Source organism: Cervus elaphus, chromosome 27, assembly GCF_910594005.1.
Source record: "Cervus elaphus chromosome 27, mCerEla1.1, whole genome shotgun sequence".
NCBI lineage: Eukaryota > Metazoa > Chordata > Mammalia > Artiodactyla > Cervidae > Cervus > Cervus elaphus.
The window spans coordinates 44,679,879-44,697,662 of NC_057841.1; the positions used below are offsets into that span (position 1 = coordinate 44,679,879).

The window sequence follows — 17,784 nt, forward strand, 5'->3', positions numbered from 1 at the left end:
ATACACATGTGGGTGCCACTAAACCCATGTTTAAGCCCCTTTTCTAGGACACCAACTACATTATCTCCAAATAGAGACTTCTCCTGTCCAGTCCAGTTGGTAGCAGTCGAAACATGCTACAAGTCTCATGACTCACTCTCCCAAACCCCCATTTAACAACTCTTCTAAACATTATGGTTTTCAAGGACGCCTTCCTCGGGGTTTGTGGCCCACTGACCCGCCGCCCGGGGACACACACTCTGAACTTCCCCAGGCAGTGTGACTCCCAGGAAGCTTATCAATCCCAGTCTCCCTAAGTAGCCTTGAGCACAGAGGCTCTGAAAGGAGTGAGGCAGGGTAGTTACATCCCATCAGCCCTGGTTCTATCACCAACTGCTTCAAACCGGAAAAACAGCATTGGGCAACAGGATTCCAAAACTTCAACAGGATAAAGTCATGCTATGGCATATTCCAGGACACAGCTCCAAGGCCCGTCCACAGCACGCTAGTCACAGCTGAGAGAAATTAACATGAAGACTAGATTAGCTGCATTACGCATGAGCCTCATTCGAATCACCCCTCCCCACCAGGTTAAATTAAACCTTAGGCAGCATGCTACATGCATCTTCAAGGGTATTATTCTAAGTACAGGTTCAGACAAACTGCCTACACTAACTGGGGCCACTCGATGGTGCAAACTCAGGAATCTAAAGGAAAAATGGTCTTTAATATAAAAATACTCTAACTATTAGAATCAGGAGGTTTGGCTTAAATTCTGGCAGGTACTTAGAGGAGTTTTGTCCCCTGAGAGAATCATTTAGCCTCTATGCGTTATCAGTTAACTTATTCATTAATATCAGAACACCAGAGTCTACAGGTCCTATCAATTCTAGGAAGAACAACTCACATATGAGAGCAACTGGAAACCACTAACCTGACGTCATCTTTCTTTTAGAATAATATTCTTCAACATATTACTTGAACCAAAATTTAAATTTTAATCAAACTCCTTCAGTGAAATTATTTTTACAAACACTAACTCATCAAATCCTACTAAAGTCCCATCTCACCTATCCTAGAAATCCAGCAACTTAACTGTATACCAGAACTCCGTCTATGAAGAACTGATGACAGAAATTTAAAATCTCCTCCTCCGAGAGTCTATCTGTAACTTCACACTGGAACCCATCATCCCAGGAACGTGAAGGGTTCACCCAGCTTGGAAGTCGCTCTGCTTTCTCTCTGAAATTCAAAGTGTGCCTCATCAGATGGTTAAGTATTGGAAGTATCACTTTTAAGCAAACTGAGGTTTTCAGTGGGCTATTCTCCTAAACTTAATAGTTCCGTACAAAGATGTTATTTATTTACCGCTGCTAAGGAGTCTGCCTGCAATGCAGGAGACCCGGGTTCGATCCCTGGATTGGGAAGATCCCCTGGAGAAAGAACTGGCAACCCACTCCAGTCTTCTTGCCTGGAAAATACCATGGACAGAGGAGCCTGGCCAGCCAGAGTTCATGGGGCTGCAAAGAGTTAGACACAACTAAGAGACTTCACTTCTCCTTCTATAGGACCCTTTGAGGTGTACATACAAGGCACCATTTTTCACACATTAGGGTTTTTTTTTCCTCCAAGAGTATCAGTCAAGTCCATCTCTGACCAACCCTTTCCTGTTCTACTCACATTTCTCCTGATTCTACATAGAGACTTGGAGGCTTAAAATGAAACAAATCAATGAATGACCTGAGACTCTCATCTCAGGATCCGGTGATGGCCCCCTTTCAAGATCTGGACCTCACCTGTGGCCTCCCCGGGGCTCCCCAGCTGCTCATTACTTGTACAACAGCACTGACTCTCTTCTGTCTTAGTCTAGGATCTGCATTTAGGAAAGGCCACCAAGAATCTGGAGCTCAAGCAGCTGACGGGGCAAGCCCCCAGACAGCCTCCATCAGCACTGCCCGGGGCAGAAGACCTGGCTTGGAGACACAGTCCAGCCATGCAGGCAGCCCAACCCCACCTCTCCTCCACCCCAACATCTCTGGTCCACTCCCTGTCCAGGACATGCCGAGCCTCTCCATTTCCTCCCCACCCATCTCACCCTGGACCAAGGCCTCATGGCTAGGTTCCCCTCTCACCACCCTCCTCCCTTCACAACAGACCCTGAGGGGTCCTTTAACTGGCCGTAGGTAGGTTCCAAGATGGCTTGTTCCTGAATATTCTGGATAAAGGCATCACCTGTAGAACCTGCAGCCACTAAGAAAAATAAGCAATTATTCCAACAAAGAGTTCCACCAAACTAGATGCAAATAAGCTACTTCTAAGGTCGAACATTTTATCCTAAATTAAGACACACTCGACAGCACTGTAAATCAACGTACTTCAATAAAACACACACACACAGGGAACAAACAGAATCTTAAAAAAGTTAATTGTGAGCACTAGCAGCACCTGTAAATATGTAAATTATGTGGCGTAATGTTCAACATCAGTATCCCCTCCCTGCACTTTCTTTCTGGTTTCCCTTATAACACCACCACGACATAGTAGTCACTATTTACCAGGTATTGTTCTAAGTGTTTTATGTGAATTAATTAATGAAAGGCTCTGAACAGCTCTCTAGGGCAGCTAATATTAATTACGCCTATTTACAAATGACCACATTTGGCACTGAGAAGTTCAAGTGAGTGGCAGAGTCTGCTCAAACGGAGGACGCCAAGACTAGAACTAAGCAGTCCTGCTCCTAAGCCCGGTGTGTCCACGACTGTACTGGGATGCCCGGACACCTCACTGTCACACTTACGTCATCAAAGCTGCTTGGGAACCGCTAGAGGGGCACGGAGGGTGACTGCCCCTGGCGGCTCTACCCTCAGCCGTCTAGAGGGTCCTGAAGAAATCAGGCCGAGTTCCACACTGGTGGGCTGCCCCTTCCAGACTGTGCTCCTTAAGGGTGAAGCAGAAAACTGCAGTTCATCTCTTAGACTCTGATTGCCCAGGGCACCCAAGTGACAGTAAATGAATGAGACAGTCCTCGACACCTGCTGCAGAGGGGCGTCTTCCACCAAGAAAAAGCCTTGGACCTAAACACACGCCTGAGAAGGCCCTGCATGGGGACAGTCCTTAGTCAACTCTTCAAACCTCTCCAAAGCTAACCCTGCAGGAGCCCCAGAGCTGCAGTAACCGACACCTGAAACTTATCAGCAGGTGCGCGCGTCCTAGCGGACAGCACGAAAGGAGATGGGAGAGCCGGCCTTCACTACATGAGCACTGCTGCCTTCATAAAGCCTTTTACTGAAAAAAGAAAAAGAAAAACAAAGCTAAAACGTAAACCCAGACTGCACCAAACACGAGTTTACGTATGGTTCATTCACTTTAGAAATATTTTTTTCTAAAAGCTCCTTATAAAGAGTCAATTTCCCTCACGTCACTCAGAACACCCAGTAATTTAAAAAATGAGCTTAATTTGGGCAAGGAAACCACATGAGACAACGCTAGGGATCAGCTCCCGGCACCTAGAGGAGCGACGCCCAGGTACAACCCCCGGGGGACCCCCGACGCAGTCCAGACCACCGCACCGTTTCCGGAGCCCTCACGTCCCCGTACGCCGCCCCAGCCGGAGCCGCCTCCCAGCTCCCTTCCGACCCCAGAGCAGAGCACGCGAGCGGGACGCCTCCTTTCCGACGCTCCTCCGGGAACAATGTCAAACTTTTTGTTTTTCCTGAAGCACAAGACTCCTCCGCTCGGAAACTTCACGGTCCCCAGGAAGCCAGGCGTGGAGGCGCGGGAAGGCCCGGCCGAGCCGCCAGCCTTTGCGCCGAAGAAAGGCGGTCGATGCTTGCGGGGCCGTCCCGCCCGGGCCGCCCCTTCCGCCTCCGCAGACCCGGGCCCCCCGGACCCCGCAGCCCGGACCCCGGACCCGGGCCGGCGGCATCGGCGGGGCTCCGGGAGGCGGGCGGAGCCCCGACCCCTGCCTGCCGCGGCCCCGGCCCCGCCGACCAGCCGCCGCGCTCCCGCTTCCGCCGCCGCGGCTCCGCCCGAACGGCCGCCCCGAGCCGCCGAGGCCTGGGCTCCCCGCCGCCCGCGCCCTGCCTCCCGCCCGCCCGGCCCGCACTCACATCCGTCCGCGTCCTCCGGCAGGTCCTCCTGCAGCAGCGACAGGTCTGCGCCGAGGGAGACAAGAAAGGCCGTGAGCCCGCCGCCCGCCGCCCCGCGCCCTCGCGTCCCCGCCCGCCGCCCGCCGCGGGGCCCGTACCCGCCATCTTGCGGCGCCCCCTCCTCCGCCGTCGCCCGGGGACCCGGGGCTCCAGGGGCGGCGCGCGCGGCGGCCGGTGGACGCGCGCGGGGGGCGGCGCCGCGGGGACGCGCGGGGCGGGCCGAGGGCGGCGGGCCGGGGGCGGCTCCGGACGCCGGGCGGACCCGGCCCGCCCCGCCCGCCTGAGCGCCGCTCCGCCTCCCGCTTCGCTCGCTCCGCCCGCCGGCGCGCTCTCGGCTCGGCTGGCCCCTCGGTGAGCCGAGTCCGAGGCGCGGCTGCTGCTGCTGCCGCCGCCGCCGCCGCCGCCGCCGCCGCCGCCGGGGCCCCGCGCCGTGTGCCGGGCTCGGCCGGGCGGGGCCTCCCGTGCGCTTTGTTGGGTCACTGGCGCCGCCCGTCGGCCCGCGGGCCCCTGTCCCGGCACCTGCCCGCCCGTCTGCTCGGCCGCGCGCCTGGGCCACCGCCGGGCTTGAAGCGCCGCCTCCGCGCCGGCCGCCGGGCGCGACGAACAAAGCCGCTGGGACGCCCCGGCTCCCGCGCTGGCCCCGGCCCGGCGGTGGGCGTGCGGCCCGGTTGCAGGAGGACCGACGAACCTCGCCCCCGGGCTCGTTGGGACTAAGGAAGAACGACAGGAACCGAGCACCGAGTTCTGGGCGTCCCGCAGGTGCTGGGGAACGGCGCCTCGCCTTAGCTTTTGTCTGTAAATAATTTAAATAATTGTGGTAGCACTCGAGGCGCTCGGCTGAAATTTGCAGCACGCGTTCTGTTACTTCTGTCTTTCCACAAGTGCTCAGGGATACACGCAACCGCCCAGTATGGTGTGGGGGCCCAGCCCAGTTCCCTGGCCCACTGCCCACTGACCTCTGTCCAGGACTCAAGCCCACCTCCCGGTCCCCCAAGGCCTCCAGGATGGTCCTGCCCTGAATGACCGTTACACAGGGACGTGTGTAAGTGATGCCACGTTGGGGGTCTGGCCTCCGGGGAGGAGACGGAATTCCAAATGGTCTGCACGATGATCTTAACCGAGGACATTGTATTACATTTAATGCCGTGAAAGAATCAGAGCCTCTGAAATACATAATTATGGATAATAAAATGGGTCCCATGTAGCTATTCAAAATAACCTCTCTCAGATGTTATAGGTTGCAATATGGATTTCATCAAGTGAAGTCAAAGTCGCTCAGTCCTGACTGGACTCTTTGTAACCCTATGGACTGTAGCCTGCCAGGGTCCTCTGTCCATGGAAATCTCCAGGTCAGAATCCTGGGGTGGGTTGCTCCTTCCCTTCTCCAGGGGATCTTCCCAACCCAGGGATCAAACCCAGGTCTCCTGCATTGCAAGTGGATTCTTTACCGTCTGAGCCACTGGGGAAGCATGTATTCCATAGTATGTGTTATTAATATTTTCTGAGAGAGAAAAACTGGAATACCTTCTCTAACTCTAGGTGTGTGTCTAGTGTAACAAAATAATTAAAACTAAAAGCCAAATGGCCACCATCTAGTTCTCTCCTTCCTTGCGGAACACTTGTATGTGAATTCAGCTGATACTCTCAATGTGACAAGGAGTTAGAAATTCACAACTGTCACTTGACTCAGTCCATGAGAGCTTTGCCCTGCTAATGGTACCTCAGTAATCCTGGGTCGAAAGAGGAGGGCAGGGCATTGGGGTCTTTCCACTAGCTGGGGGTCTCCTTGCAGCAGCACAGAATCTACAGTGCCAGCTAGGCTTTGGCCCCCAGACACACATGGAGGTGAAGGGGACCATCTAGGCGATCCACCCAGTAGAGTAAGACTTAGTGATGGTGATAAAACAGATGTTATGTTACAAATACTTTGGCCACGTGATGTGAAGAGCGGACTCATTGGAAGATACCCTGATGCTGAGAAAGATTGAGGGCAGGAGAAGGGGGTGACAGAGGATGAGATGGTTGGATGGCATCACCGACTCAATGGACATGAGTTTGAGCAAACTCCAAGAGAGAGAGTGAAGGACAGAGGAACTGGCGTGCTGCAGTCTATGTCCACAAAGAGTCGGACACGCCTGAGCAAGTGAACACCAAATGCTAGCCTGGCCTATATAGGTCGACTAAAACTCTGCCTTGGGTAAGCAAGGCTGCACAGTGAGTTTTATCTTACTTTCTCTGGGAAGGCAGCCAAGGAGGAGGGGCTGTGTAATTGTATCCATATTGTTCAGGAGCTGTGCATTTGATTATTGTCTTACCTGTATCCCACATTACAGCAGGTCCCTGGAGGCAGCTCAGTGTTTAGACATTTCAGTGAGGACGTTCTTATTCATGGGTCAGCACAAGCACGTTTCTTACATGTGATTTTTCTCTCATTCTCTAGTCCTTGCTCAAAGATACAGTAAATGGTTTTTACACCAGTATTTGTAAAGGGTGCTCTGCTTCCTCCTCATAGTAAATGACATTTAAAGAACAGTCATTGTTGTACTATGGCCTTACCCCAACTGCACTTACAGTGTAGACGGTGGATGCCGAGCTGTGTGCCTGGAGATCAGAGCACAACCCAGAGTCTGCGTCCTTCACCTGCTCTGCCCCTAAAATTCTGCAAAACAGGGGGAATTCACATGTCACTGCTTTCAAAAGTGTTATCCAACCATGGCTACTAAGGCCTGGATTTTTGAGAAGTCCTCCTCCAAATGATAGTGAAGACTTTTATGAGTAGCCAAGGAGCCTTGGAAATTTATAAACTTGGCTGTTGAAACAATAAGTATGTTTACTATTGCAAACATAAGTATCATGGGAAAATATTGCTAATAAAAAACCTACCTGACATTGCTTGCTATGTCATTTATTAATTTTTGAATTGGTAATTGAGCGGTTTATTTTTTCTTCAGGATGGTCCTTCCTAAAGTGAAAAGTATGTAAAAGGCAGATCTTTTATTGTTTTGAATAGTGATAAATGAATCAATCTGATAATGGAGACATGCTTTTACAATAAAAATGGTTTTTAAATTTTTTAACCTTTATTTTCATTCATCTCTGGTTTTTTTTTTTTTTAAGCCAGGTTTATTTGTTCTTCAAGAACTATTTGAAGAACAAATATTTTCCTTTTTTTTTGATTAATTTCCAATCTCTTACCCAAAGCCTCCTGTACATATTTTGGCAAATTGTATAAAGATAAGTATTTGTGTGAAGTTTCTGTTATCTTTCTTTTCTATGCTTCTTTTAAGTCCCATTTAAGCTCTGTGTCAAGATGAAATTCCCAATTGTGAGTTCTTAGTTTTTCCTAGAGCTTTCATAGTTTGGTTTTGTTTTTCAAAGACACTGGACTCTTTTTATTCACATTTTCTCACACCACCTTAGGAAAAGAAAGAATAAAGAAGAGAGGGAGGAAACAGCCACAAAACTGAGCCAGAGTTCTCCCTACTCAGGCTGTCCTTTCTCCGTTTATAGGGGTCCGAGGCTGCCCTGAGATGTACAGAACTTCAGCTCTGTCCACCGTCACCAGGCTGCAGGTTCCCCAGCCTAGGCTTGTTCTGAGCAGAACAGTGCAACCTGGAACCACCACTGTAACCAAGTAGAAAGGAAAGTAAACCCTGTTTCTCATCCACCATGTTAAGGACTCCATTTCTTTCACCACGCTCCAGATGAATAGAACCAAAAGGATTCTGCATCAAGGAATTCTGTAGTTATTCCAGCTGAGGAACGGCACCCGTCCAGTTTGTTCCACACATTTTAATTTCATTAGGAAAGCTAAGATGTGAAATAGCAAGCATTGATGGCAGTATTGGTTTTCTTTATGCCTTTCTCTCAAAATGCGCAAGGCACCAGTGGCAATCAAGCTCAAAGCAATGTGGAAGAGCCTGTCCTTGGTGTCTGGTGGAGTACGTGCTTGAGGAAATGTTTATTATTCTGAATCTGGATGGATGAGTCACGTTGAACCAGGAAAAAATTATAAGCAAACTACATACTCAAACCCAGATAAGCTCAGTGATTAAACTATGTCTTGATTCTAAAGTCTTTCTCATACTATGGCTGCCCTCTGGTTCTGTGATTCAGAGGAAAGAGTTTCCATTCCAATTTCACTTCTGTGTAACTCTCTGTAACAAAATTCCTCTGTTCCTGGTCGTTGGTTCCTTTATTTGATTGAAAAATAAATATACATATATTGGTACCATACAGAGAGAGAAGTGAAGTTCCTCAGTTGTGTCCCACTCTGCGACCCCATGAGCTGTAGCCTGTAAGGTTCCTCTGTCAATGGGACTTACCAGGCAAGAATGCTGGAGTAGGTTACCATTTCCTTCTCCAGAGGATCTTCCCCACCCAGGGATTGAACCCAGGTCTCCTGCATTGCAGGCAGACTCCTTACTGGCTGAGCCAGGAGGGAAGTCCGCTGGGGCCATAACACAATGAAATTCATACAAAAGATAGCTACTCCATTTTTTAACTTTTTATTTTGAAATAATTACAGATTCATAGGAAGTTGCAAAAAATGTACAGGATGGTCCTGTGTACCCTTCACCCAGCTTCCCCCAATGGTAGTAAGTACATCTTAAAACATTCTTGAGATGTATGTATTAGATATTATGCTAAGTGCTTTTCAGATTTAATCCTTAAAACAACTCTAAGAAGTAGGTATTGATATTTACCTATTTTATGTTTTAAAAATAAAAGCTCAGAGAGGTTAAAATTTTATGAAAGTCAGAAAATATCAGAGTTGGAATTCAAATGTTGGAATACTAATTCTAAATGATGCTAATAGGATCTGTATGTCATCATGTTCATGACTTTTCCATCAAATTTGTCTCTCAGCCAGACAAGCTGGCCGAGAAAGAGAAGGAAAAGGAAAGCCTCAGGAAAGCCTCTGTCATTTCACATGTACAGTCTTGGGATCATCTTAACTCCAGTTGGGTCGTCTCTCTGTACCCTGCTGATTTTGACCACTGAAACATTTTAGGAGTCACTCTTTTCCTTTGTTCTCACCTAACACCCTAAGGGATAAGCTGCTTAAAAACCATACTAGCAACTTCCTAACTAGCCTTTTATGATTTCTTCTGGCCAAGGATGCAAAAAATTATCTTTCTTATGTAATATTTTGCTTGTATCAGTTCTGGGCCTTAGTAGTGACCCTTCACCAGATGTCCCATGTTTCATTAGAGACTGTTTGGGCTTCTCTGGTGGTTCAGCTGGTAAAGAATCTGCCTGCAATGCAGGAGACCTGGGTTTGATCCCTGGGTTGGGAAGATCCCATGGAGAAGGCACCAGCTACCCACTCCAGTATTCTGGCCTGGAGAATTCTGGGTTGCAAGGAGTCGGACACAACTGAGTGGCTTTCACTCACCATCTTTTCACTTTTTTTTGGCCCTGCCCTTCACCTTGAAGGATCTTAGTTTCCCCATCAGGGATGGAACCTGGGCCCTGTGCAGTGGTCCACATGTGTGGATGCCTGATAACAGTGGCGATCTAAGGTGGTAAGAGAAAGACAAAAGCAGAACAGCAGAGCTGGGAGCAGAGTTTCCAGGTATTGGTAACATTCCATTTCTTAGACTGCATGGAGTTTGCCCGTGCATGAATGCTTTGTGATCATTTTTCATGCTATGTCTTATGATTTGGGCCGTTTTTTTCTGTATGCATGTTTTACTTTTAAAAGCTTACTAAGCACAGTGTGTGCTTAGTAAATACACTGAACTCTTCAGAATCGTATACTTAAAAATGGTGTAAGATGGTAAATTTAACGTTATATATCTTCCCCTTGCACACAATTTTTAAAAATGTTATTAAAGAATTTGCCTCTTCCTGAAAAATTTGGGTCACAAAATCTAACCCAGCACCTAAAATTTTTAAATATGCTCAGTTTAAGCCGCTCCGTCGTGTCCGACTCTTTGCGACCCCAAGGACCTACCAGGCTCCTCAGTCCTTGGGATTTTCCAGGCAAGAACACTGGAGTGGATTGCCATTTCCTTCTCCGGGGCATCTTCCCGACCCAGGGATCAAACCCGGGTCTCCCGCATTGTAGGCAGACGCTTTTTACATCTGAACTACCACGGAAGCCCGTACCGTCTTTAGGCAAAAATAAATAAAGAAGTGGAGGGGAGGGAGAGAAAGGAAGGAAACGGGGAGGAGGTGGGGAAGGGGCGGGGAGGAGAGGAAAACGAGGAAGAAGTGGGGGGTGGGGCGAGGGCGGGGAAAGTGAAAGAGGAAGCTTTTACCTGATGTAATTTGATTATTCGTGCTACTTTTGATTTTGAAGCCGTGTTTCCCAGGCAGGTGAGAGGCACCGCGCGCCCCTAGTTTCTCCCCTCCCCTCCGGACCCTCGGCCGCCCGTTAGGATGCAGAGCCCGCCGCCCGCCCCGCTCCTCCCCCACAAGCCCTTCGGGTGAGAGTCCGCGAGCCTTGAACTGGAGAGAGAAAGAGGCGCGCGGCTCTACTCAGAGGCCGGGGCTCCGCGTCCTGGGTCGGTGGATGTGGATCGGTCGCTTCACCCCCTTCCGAAGTGGCTCCCAGGTTTGCAAAGTGCAAGTGGTAACCTGCAAGTGCCTTTCCCGCGGGCTACTGTGAGGGTCTCAGCAGTGAATCCCTGTAAAGTGCAGAGACCTTGTCTACACGTGGTGGGACGCACAGAGAGCCCCCGGGTCCCCTTCCGCTGCGCGCACCTGCGCGTCCCCGTCGCCGCCGTCGGGGGCACCGAGGGTACCCAGGGGAGCGCCAGGGCTTCCTTTCTGCAGATGTCAGTGCGCGTACGCAATCGGAAAGGACGCCTATCCCCCCAGTTTAACGCAGCTCGGGACGGCACAGCTCTCACTTCCATGTTTCTGCCGGTTTAGACATAAATGAAGCGTATCTTGGGGAGGTCACGGCGTTTGACTCTAGCCTTGGTGCTGTTTAACTTCAGCGGGCTTGCAGCATGGGGGTGGGGGGGGGCGTGGGCAACCCTCGCTGCTCCTACGTCATTTCCGGCATCCCCGAGCCTGCGCTGCTCAGCGACCACATGTGCACCTCCAATCGGGTGTGGCGTTGTCAATAATGGGAATAACGGTGACCTGGTTTTGTTACTATTATCAGAAGATGCCGTTTCAAATATAATTAAGCAATCTAAACATGGAGGAAAATCTCCTTATATGCTTCCTCTGTTGAAATTCTGTCAAAGAGCTCTTAATGCACAATACATTTATAACTGCCAGAGTCATGCTGCAACGTTAATGAATATCGTGAAAGCTGTTATTTTACAAAGACTGTTTTAGATAGTTAATTTGAGAAAGAACATCATATACTTTTGAAGCCAACACATTTTTATAAACATTTGATTACTAATACAGGGTAGTAGTGATGATACAGCGATTCCAAACTTGTCAGTTTTGTTGGTGTCGGACTCTTTGCAACCCCATGGATCCCTGCAGGCCAGGCTTCCCTTTCTATCATCCAGAAGATTTCTAAGCTCCAGAAGCTTGCTCAAACTCATGTCCATCAAGTCGGTGATGCCATCCAACCATATTATCCTCTGTCATCCCCTTCTCCTGCCTTCAATCTTCCCTGGCATCAGGGGTCTTTTCCAATGAGTCAGTTCTTTGCATCAGGTGGCCAAAGTATTGGAGTTTCAGCTTCAGCATCAGTCCTTCCAGTGAGTATTCAGGTCTGATTTCCTTTAGGAGTGACTGGTTGGATCTCCTTGCAGTCCAAGGGACTCTCAAGAGTCTTCTCCAACACCACAGTTCAAAAGCATCAATTCTTCAGCGCTCAGCTTTCTTTATAGACCAACTCTCACATCCATACATGACTACTGGGAGTAGCTTTGATTAGACGGACCTTTGTTGGCAAAGTAATGTCTCTGCTTTTTAATATGCTGTCTAGGTTTGTAATAGCTTTTATTTCAAGGAGCAAGTGTCTTTTCATTCTTCATGAAATTGTTTCTTGTAATAAACTTAAAAATAGATGCTAAAAAAAAAAAAATAGATGCTACAAGAATACTTCCAAGAATTCTTGGAAGTATTCCAACAATTCCTTATAGATTTAAGCCTATAGAAACTACACATCAAAACAAAAAGCCTATCAAAATATTTGCTATGGTGTGCCAGCCATTTTTTTTTGTAATTGAAGATATAAGATAGTTTTAAGATTTTCCTAGGTAGTCAATACCTTGAAGCAAATATGTATTGAAAATCATTTTCCTGAAGTAATTATGTTATGCACAAAGGTTGTATTTCCTACATGGCGCAGTGGTAAAGAATCTGCCTGCCAGTGCAGAAGACGCAGGTTCAATCCCTGGATGGGGAAGATTCCTTGGAGTGGGAAATGGCAACCCATTCCAGTGTTCTTGCCTGGAGAATCCCACGACTGAGCGACTGAGTACAGGCACGCGTGCACGAGGAGTAGGGCTGTCACCACTGCACTGGTGACGATTTAGTCTCAAATGTGCAGCAGAGTGACTGTGAAAGTGACTTTGCAGATGACGACATTGACAAGTTTTGTTTCTACACTGAAATGTCAAACTTTATAGGTTACTAAAATATTTAAGGATAAAATTATAATCCTAATTAAATTTTTTATAACATGCCATTTATTTTTGTATTTCAGAAACTCAATCTGTGATGGTGATATTCATCTTCTGGCTTCTCTGTTGGCTCAGACATAAAGAATCTGCCTGCAATGCAAGAGACCTGGGTTCAGTCCCTGGGTTGGGAAGATCCTCTGGAGAAGGGAATGGCCACCCACTCCAGTATTATTCTTGCCTGGAGAATTCCATGGACAGAGGAGCCTGGTGGGCTGTAGTCCATGGGATTGCAAATAGTTGGACATGACTGAACAATTAACACTGGCGTGAAGTGGGAGTTCTCCTACCTTTGGTTAAATGTTGTTTTTAAGATTTGGTCATTAGGTGTTTGACCGTGATATATATTCAGGAGATTGCTCAAATGTGCATCATGAATAAACGTGGTGTGTGTGTGCCTGTTGACATGTGTCATGTGATTGTCTACAGTTTCTTAATATTTTTCAACATCTCCCAAATCAATGTGGGTTGATAAGAGACAGTAGCCTCTGATAAGATGAAAATATATGGTCTATATATTAAAGAGCTATAAGAAATGAGTTCTCTTGTTGTTCTTTGTGACCCAATGGACTGCAGCACATCAGGCTTCCCTGTCCTTCACTATCTTCCAGGGTTTGTTCAAACTCATGTCCATTGAATTGATAATGCTCTCTAGCCTGAAGGGCTCATCTTCTGGTGTCATATCTTTTTGCCTTCTCATACTGTTCATGTGGTTCTCACGGCAAGAATATTGGAATGGTTTGTCAGAACTCTTCCTTTGAATTACAGTAAATAAAACGTATTTTACATGTTTAGTGGGCAACAGACGTAGAAGATACATGAATGACCAATATGCACATGAAAAGATGCTCAATATCACTAATTACTAGGGGAATGCAAATCAAAGCCACAGAAAGTGAGATACTACTTCACACTTACTAAGATGACTATTATTAGGAGGGAAGGGAAGGAGGAAGGAGACTGTGAGCACTGACAAGAGCATGGCAAAACTGGTGGGACCCTGATGCATTGCTGGCGAAAATGTACAATGATGCAGCTGCTGTGGGAAACAGTGTGGCGGTGTCACAAGAAAAATTGAACATAGAGTCCCCAGATAATCCAGTAATTCCGCTCCTGGGTATATACCCCCAAGGAACTGAAAGCATGGACTCAGATATTTGCACACTCACATTCATAGCTGCATCATTCATAAAAAGCCAAGTCCTTCTGGGCTTCACAAACCCAACCCTTCCAAGTCAGTCAAAAGTTTTCAAAAGTAGGTGTACAGACGATGTGGAAGCAAGAAGGAACTTCTTAATTTTGAATTCTAAATAGTGGTCATCATTTCTGACTTACTTCCAATCTGTGCTTAATGTCTTTGGACTGACTGGCACACATTTTTGGCGTGATTCTTTTGCCTTTTATTTTACATAAACATCTCTATGGGAGCTGATTTAAGGAGAGTGAAATTCACTGAGGGCCTGGTTCTCTGTCCATTTATAGGTTTGCCTCCAGGGAAAGCTAGTTTGGCAGGATGAAGAGATTCCTTATCAGCATATTTTGGTTAATCCGTGATCATTGGCCAAAGTCAAAACCTGTTGTGAGAAACGTATTCAAACGGCACATCTGACATTTATCTGCAGGTCTGGCCATGCAGTGAAAAAAAGGGTTCCTGGGCTGTGTTTCCATGTCCAGTCCTCTCGTCTGCCGGCCACGCTGCTGCATTTGTCTCGTACCAGAGGACCAGCACCAGGAGGTGTGAGCGATTTCTGTATCGTAGTTATTTAATTGTTTTGTTGACTAAGTTTAGTTCAGTCGCTCAGTCATGTCCAACTCTTTGTGACCCCATGGACTGCAGCAGGCCAGGCTTCCCTCTCCATCACCAATTCCAGAAGCTTGCTCAAACTCACGTGCATGGAGTCAGTGATGCCATCCAAACATCTCATCCTCTGTTGTCCCCTTCTCCTGCCTTCAATCTTTTCCAGCATCAGGAGTCTTTTGCAATGAGTCAGTTCTTTGAATCAGGTGGCCAAGTATTGGAGTTACAGCTTCAGCATCGGTCCTTCAGCCCCATTTAGTCCCTCTTTGTTGACTAAAGAGATGATTATTTAAGGACATTAGCTATTTTGACAAGTATCATATTGAGAAGAGTACACAACTGACATGCTTGGGTTTACAGGAATTTTCTCTCAGGTTAGGGAGCCCTGCTGCCTGCTGAGTGCCTTTCGTGGTTCTTTCATCAGTGGTCTTGCACTGTAACTTTCTAAGAATTCCCCGGAGGGCTGGTCAAAGCTCAGAGCGCCCGGCCCCACCCCAGAGTTTCTGAGTCAGTAGGTCTGTGGTGGGGCCTGAGGCCGTGCATTTCTGACACCTGCCAACGCTGCTGGTCTAGAGGCCACACTTAGAGGACCCATGACACACAGAAAGCTTGTGGTGAAAGCGTGGACTCATCTCACAAGTTTGCATTAAAAGCCATGGCTTCTTTACAGATTTTCAAACTTCCTCTTCTGAACACATACTACTGTGCAATGAAAAAGTTTAAAAATAGGAGGGGCACCTTGAGATTTTCACAACTTCATGTCATTAGAATATATGCTTGTTTCCACAGGAGACACCTTTGAATTCAAGAAAAGGGGGAACAACAAATCGAAAGGCCCATGAACCCTTTCAGACCTAGCTCTGCAGCCCTGGGATGTGAAAGGCTGGGAGAGGCTGCAGGTCTAGATCAGAACCGAGGGTCTAAGTTCTTCTTCCCTATCTCACAGCAGGGTTTATAGCCTTATGTTAAGAACAGAAAAGTATAAACAACAAGGACCTACTGTATTGCACGGGGGGCTATACTCAATGTTCTATGATACACCATAATCAAAGAATATGAAAAAGAATATATATATATATATATATATATTTACAACGGAAGCACTTTGCTACAGTAGAAACTCACACAACATTGTAACTCGACCATACTTCAATAAAATAAAATTTTAAAAAAGAATTCAGATGAAAAATACAGCAAATCAAAGATGCTGAATTAATCCTTCTCAAAAAGCATCTTCAAAAAATAAAAAATATAAAAATAAAAAGCATCTGTACCTGTGGGAATGCTGAAGTGACATCTAGAATCTGGCCTTTCTCACCTCCCCTGCAAGGCAGGGGAGGAGCAGACAAATCTGCTTTCGCAAATTAAAGAACAATGCTATTGCTCTTTCTGGTAAGATTCATATGTGAGACATAGTGTCTGAATTGAATCAGTCAGTCATGGGGCATATTCTTAAGTCAAAGGAGAAGAAAATTCCCTGGAATATCCCCAACGTTGCTGGTCTCGTCCTGGATTAAAAGCCTTCCTTTGAGTCCTACACATCAAGGAACGGGGCTGAGCTACTTGCTGCTTAAATACCACAAGCAAGCTGCTATGGTCATATATAATCAACACAGAACATGCGAAACTTGGGCTTGAAAGAATAGCGGGGCCCTAACCCTATCTGCCACCTGTCAGCTTTGTTGTTGTTTAGTCGCCCAGTCGTGTCTGACTCTGAGACCCCATGGACTGCAGCACGCCAGGCCTCTCTGTCCCACACCATCTCCCGAAGTTTGCCCAAGTTTATGCCCATTGCATCTGTGATGCCATCCAGCCATCTCATCCTCTGACCCCCTCTTCTCCTTCTGCCCTCAATCTTTCCCAGCATCAGGGACTTGTCAGCTGTGTGACCTTAATTCACCTGTTGGTTAACTGAGAAAACATGTCATTATTAAGGACTTGTATCTGCCAGGCACATCGTTTACAAAAGGGACTTAACAAGCTTTCTTTGTGAAATAGGGATCGTGGTGCCCCTCCTATCGGGGACTACGTTCTGGAAACCTCCAGGGTCTCTGGATCCATGTGCTCTTCTCCCTCTGCCCCCTGAAGAGCCACCCCATGACTGTGACCTCCCGCAGAATGGCCCTCTGAACTTTAGGTGTTTGGGGAGCCCAACGAGATGCAAAGCTGTGAAAGCATCTGGGAATGGCTTCCCCGGGTACCAGACATCAACTCACAAAGCCACTTGAAAGAACTTCCTGCATGAAACACACCCCAGCAGTGTTGGGCAGGGCATCCTGTCCTCTGAGGTTGGTCGCAGGCATGATTACAAACGGAGGGCCTTCCTGCAGTCCCCACAAAGCCCCTGATGAACTACTTCACACTTTGGGGGCACTCCACTGTTTACTGACTCAAACTCAGCACCCTCAGATCTAACACTTTCAGGCAGCTATTGTCCAAAGGAATTTGCAAGTGTTTTTAAAGAAGGTACATATTAGTTTTCTCTCCTGTGGCCTAGTTTCCCCCAATATTTGAAACAAGCAAAAATGTCTCTTGAGTTAAGCATGGAATGAACATTTTCCATCTCATGCTGACTCGGTCTTTAGAAGTGAAATTACAATTTATTTCCATAGAAAAGAAAATATTGGTAGAGGTACAATTAAGGAGGTGCTTCCCAGGTAGTGCTAGTGGTAAAGAACCTGCCTACCAATGCAGGAGACATAAGAGACACAGGTTTCATCCCTGAGTTGGGAAGATCCCCTGGAGGAGTGTATGGCAACCCACTCTAATATTCTTGAGTTTTTGCCTGGAGAATCCCATGGACAGAGGAGCCTGGTGGCTACAGTCCTTAGGGTTGCACAGAGTCAGACACAACTGAAGTGACTTAACACACACATACAATTAAGGAGAAAGATGTGAAAGGTAAAGTCCTTAAACTCCAGAAATCCTATCTTTTTAGTAAATTCCTTTGCAAATAGTGGTCAATTCAGCTGATTGGAGGGGCTTATAATAGAGCCAGACCACAAGTATATCCCTACCTAGGGTCTGTGGATTCGAATCTGCAGCCACAAGAGCTCCTTCTTCCCAGGCAGCTAGCTGTCTGTCACTGCTTCCTCTGGGAATGTCTGGGAAAAGTCTGGCTAGCAGACTAGTAGCACTTACTTTGTATTCTCATAAGCGGAGCCTCATTCATGTACTATACAAAGTGATTAGGATCTGAGTGGTCTTCAGTCAGTAGGTGACCCAGCAGGAGGTAGAAACCCTTCTGATGTGAACC

The 17,784-nt window shown here is 47.4% G+C and overlaps 1 protein-coding gene and 1 long non-coding RNA gene across 4 annotated transcripts in view; one reads left to right on the plus strand and one right to left on the minus strand.

The window, feature by feature from the left end:
- The window catches only part of PPP4R1 (protein phosphatase 4 regulatory subunit 1), a 48,770-nt gene extending 44,411 nt beyond the window's left edge, over nucleotides 1-4,359 (minus strand). For all 3 annotated transcript variants that reach the window (XM_043889682.1, XM_043889681.1, XM_043889680.1), the window contains exons 1-2: nucleotides 4,226-4,359; nucleotides 4,089-4,133 (exon numbers count right to left, since the gene is read on the minus strand). In XM_043889682.1, coding sequence (XP_043745617.1) covers nucleotides 4,089-4,133; nucleotides 4,226-4,232 — 52 coding nt within the window. In that variant the 5' untranslated portion in view covers nucleotides 4,233-4,359. The remainder of the gene's footprint in view (nucleotides 1-4,088; nucleotides 4,134-4,225) is intronic.
- Nucleotides 4,360-10,376: 6,017 nt separating this feature from the next.
- LOC122685024 lies at nucleotides 10,377-13,125 on the plus strand. Its single transcript, XR_006338220.1, has 2 exons — nucleotides 10,377-10,451; nucleotides 12,757-13,125. It is a non-coding gene; the product is annotated as an uncharacterized LOC122685024 (long non-coding RNA).
- The last annotated feature ends 4,659 nt before the right edge of the window (nucleotides 13,126-17,784 follow it).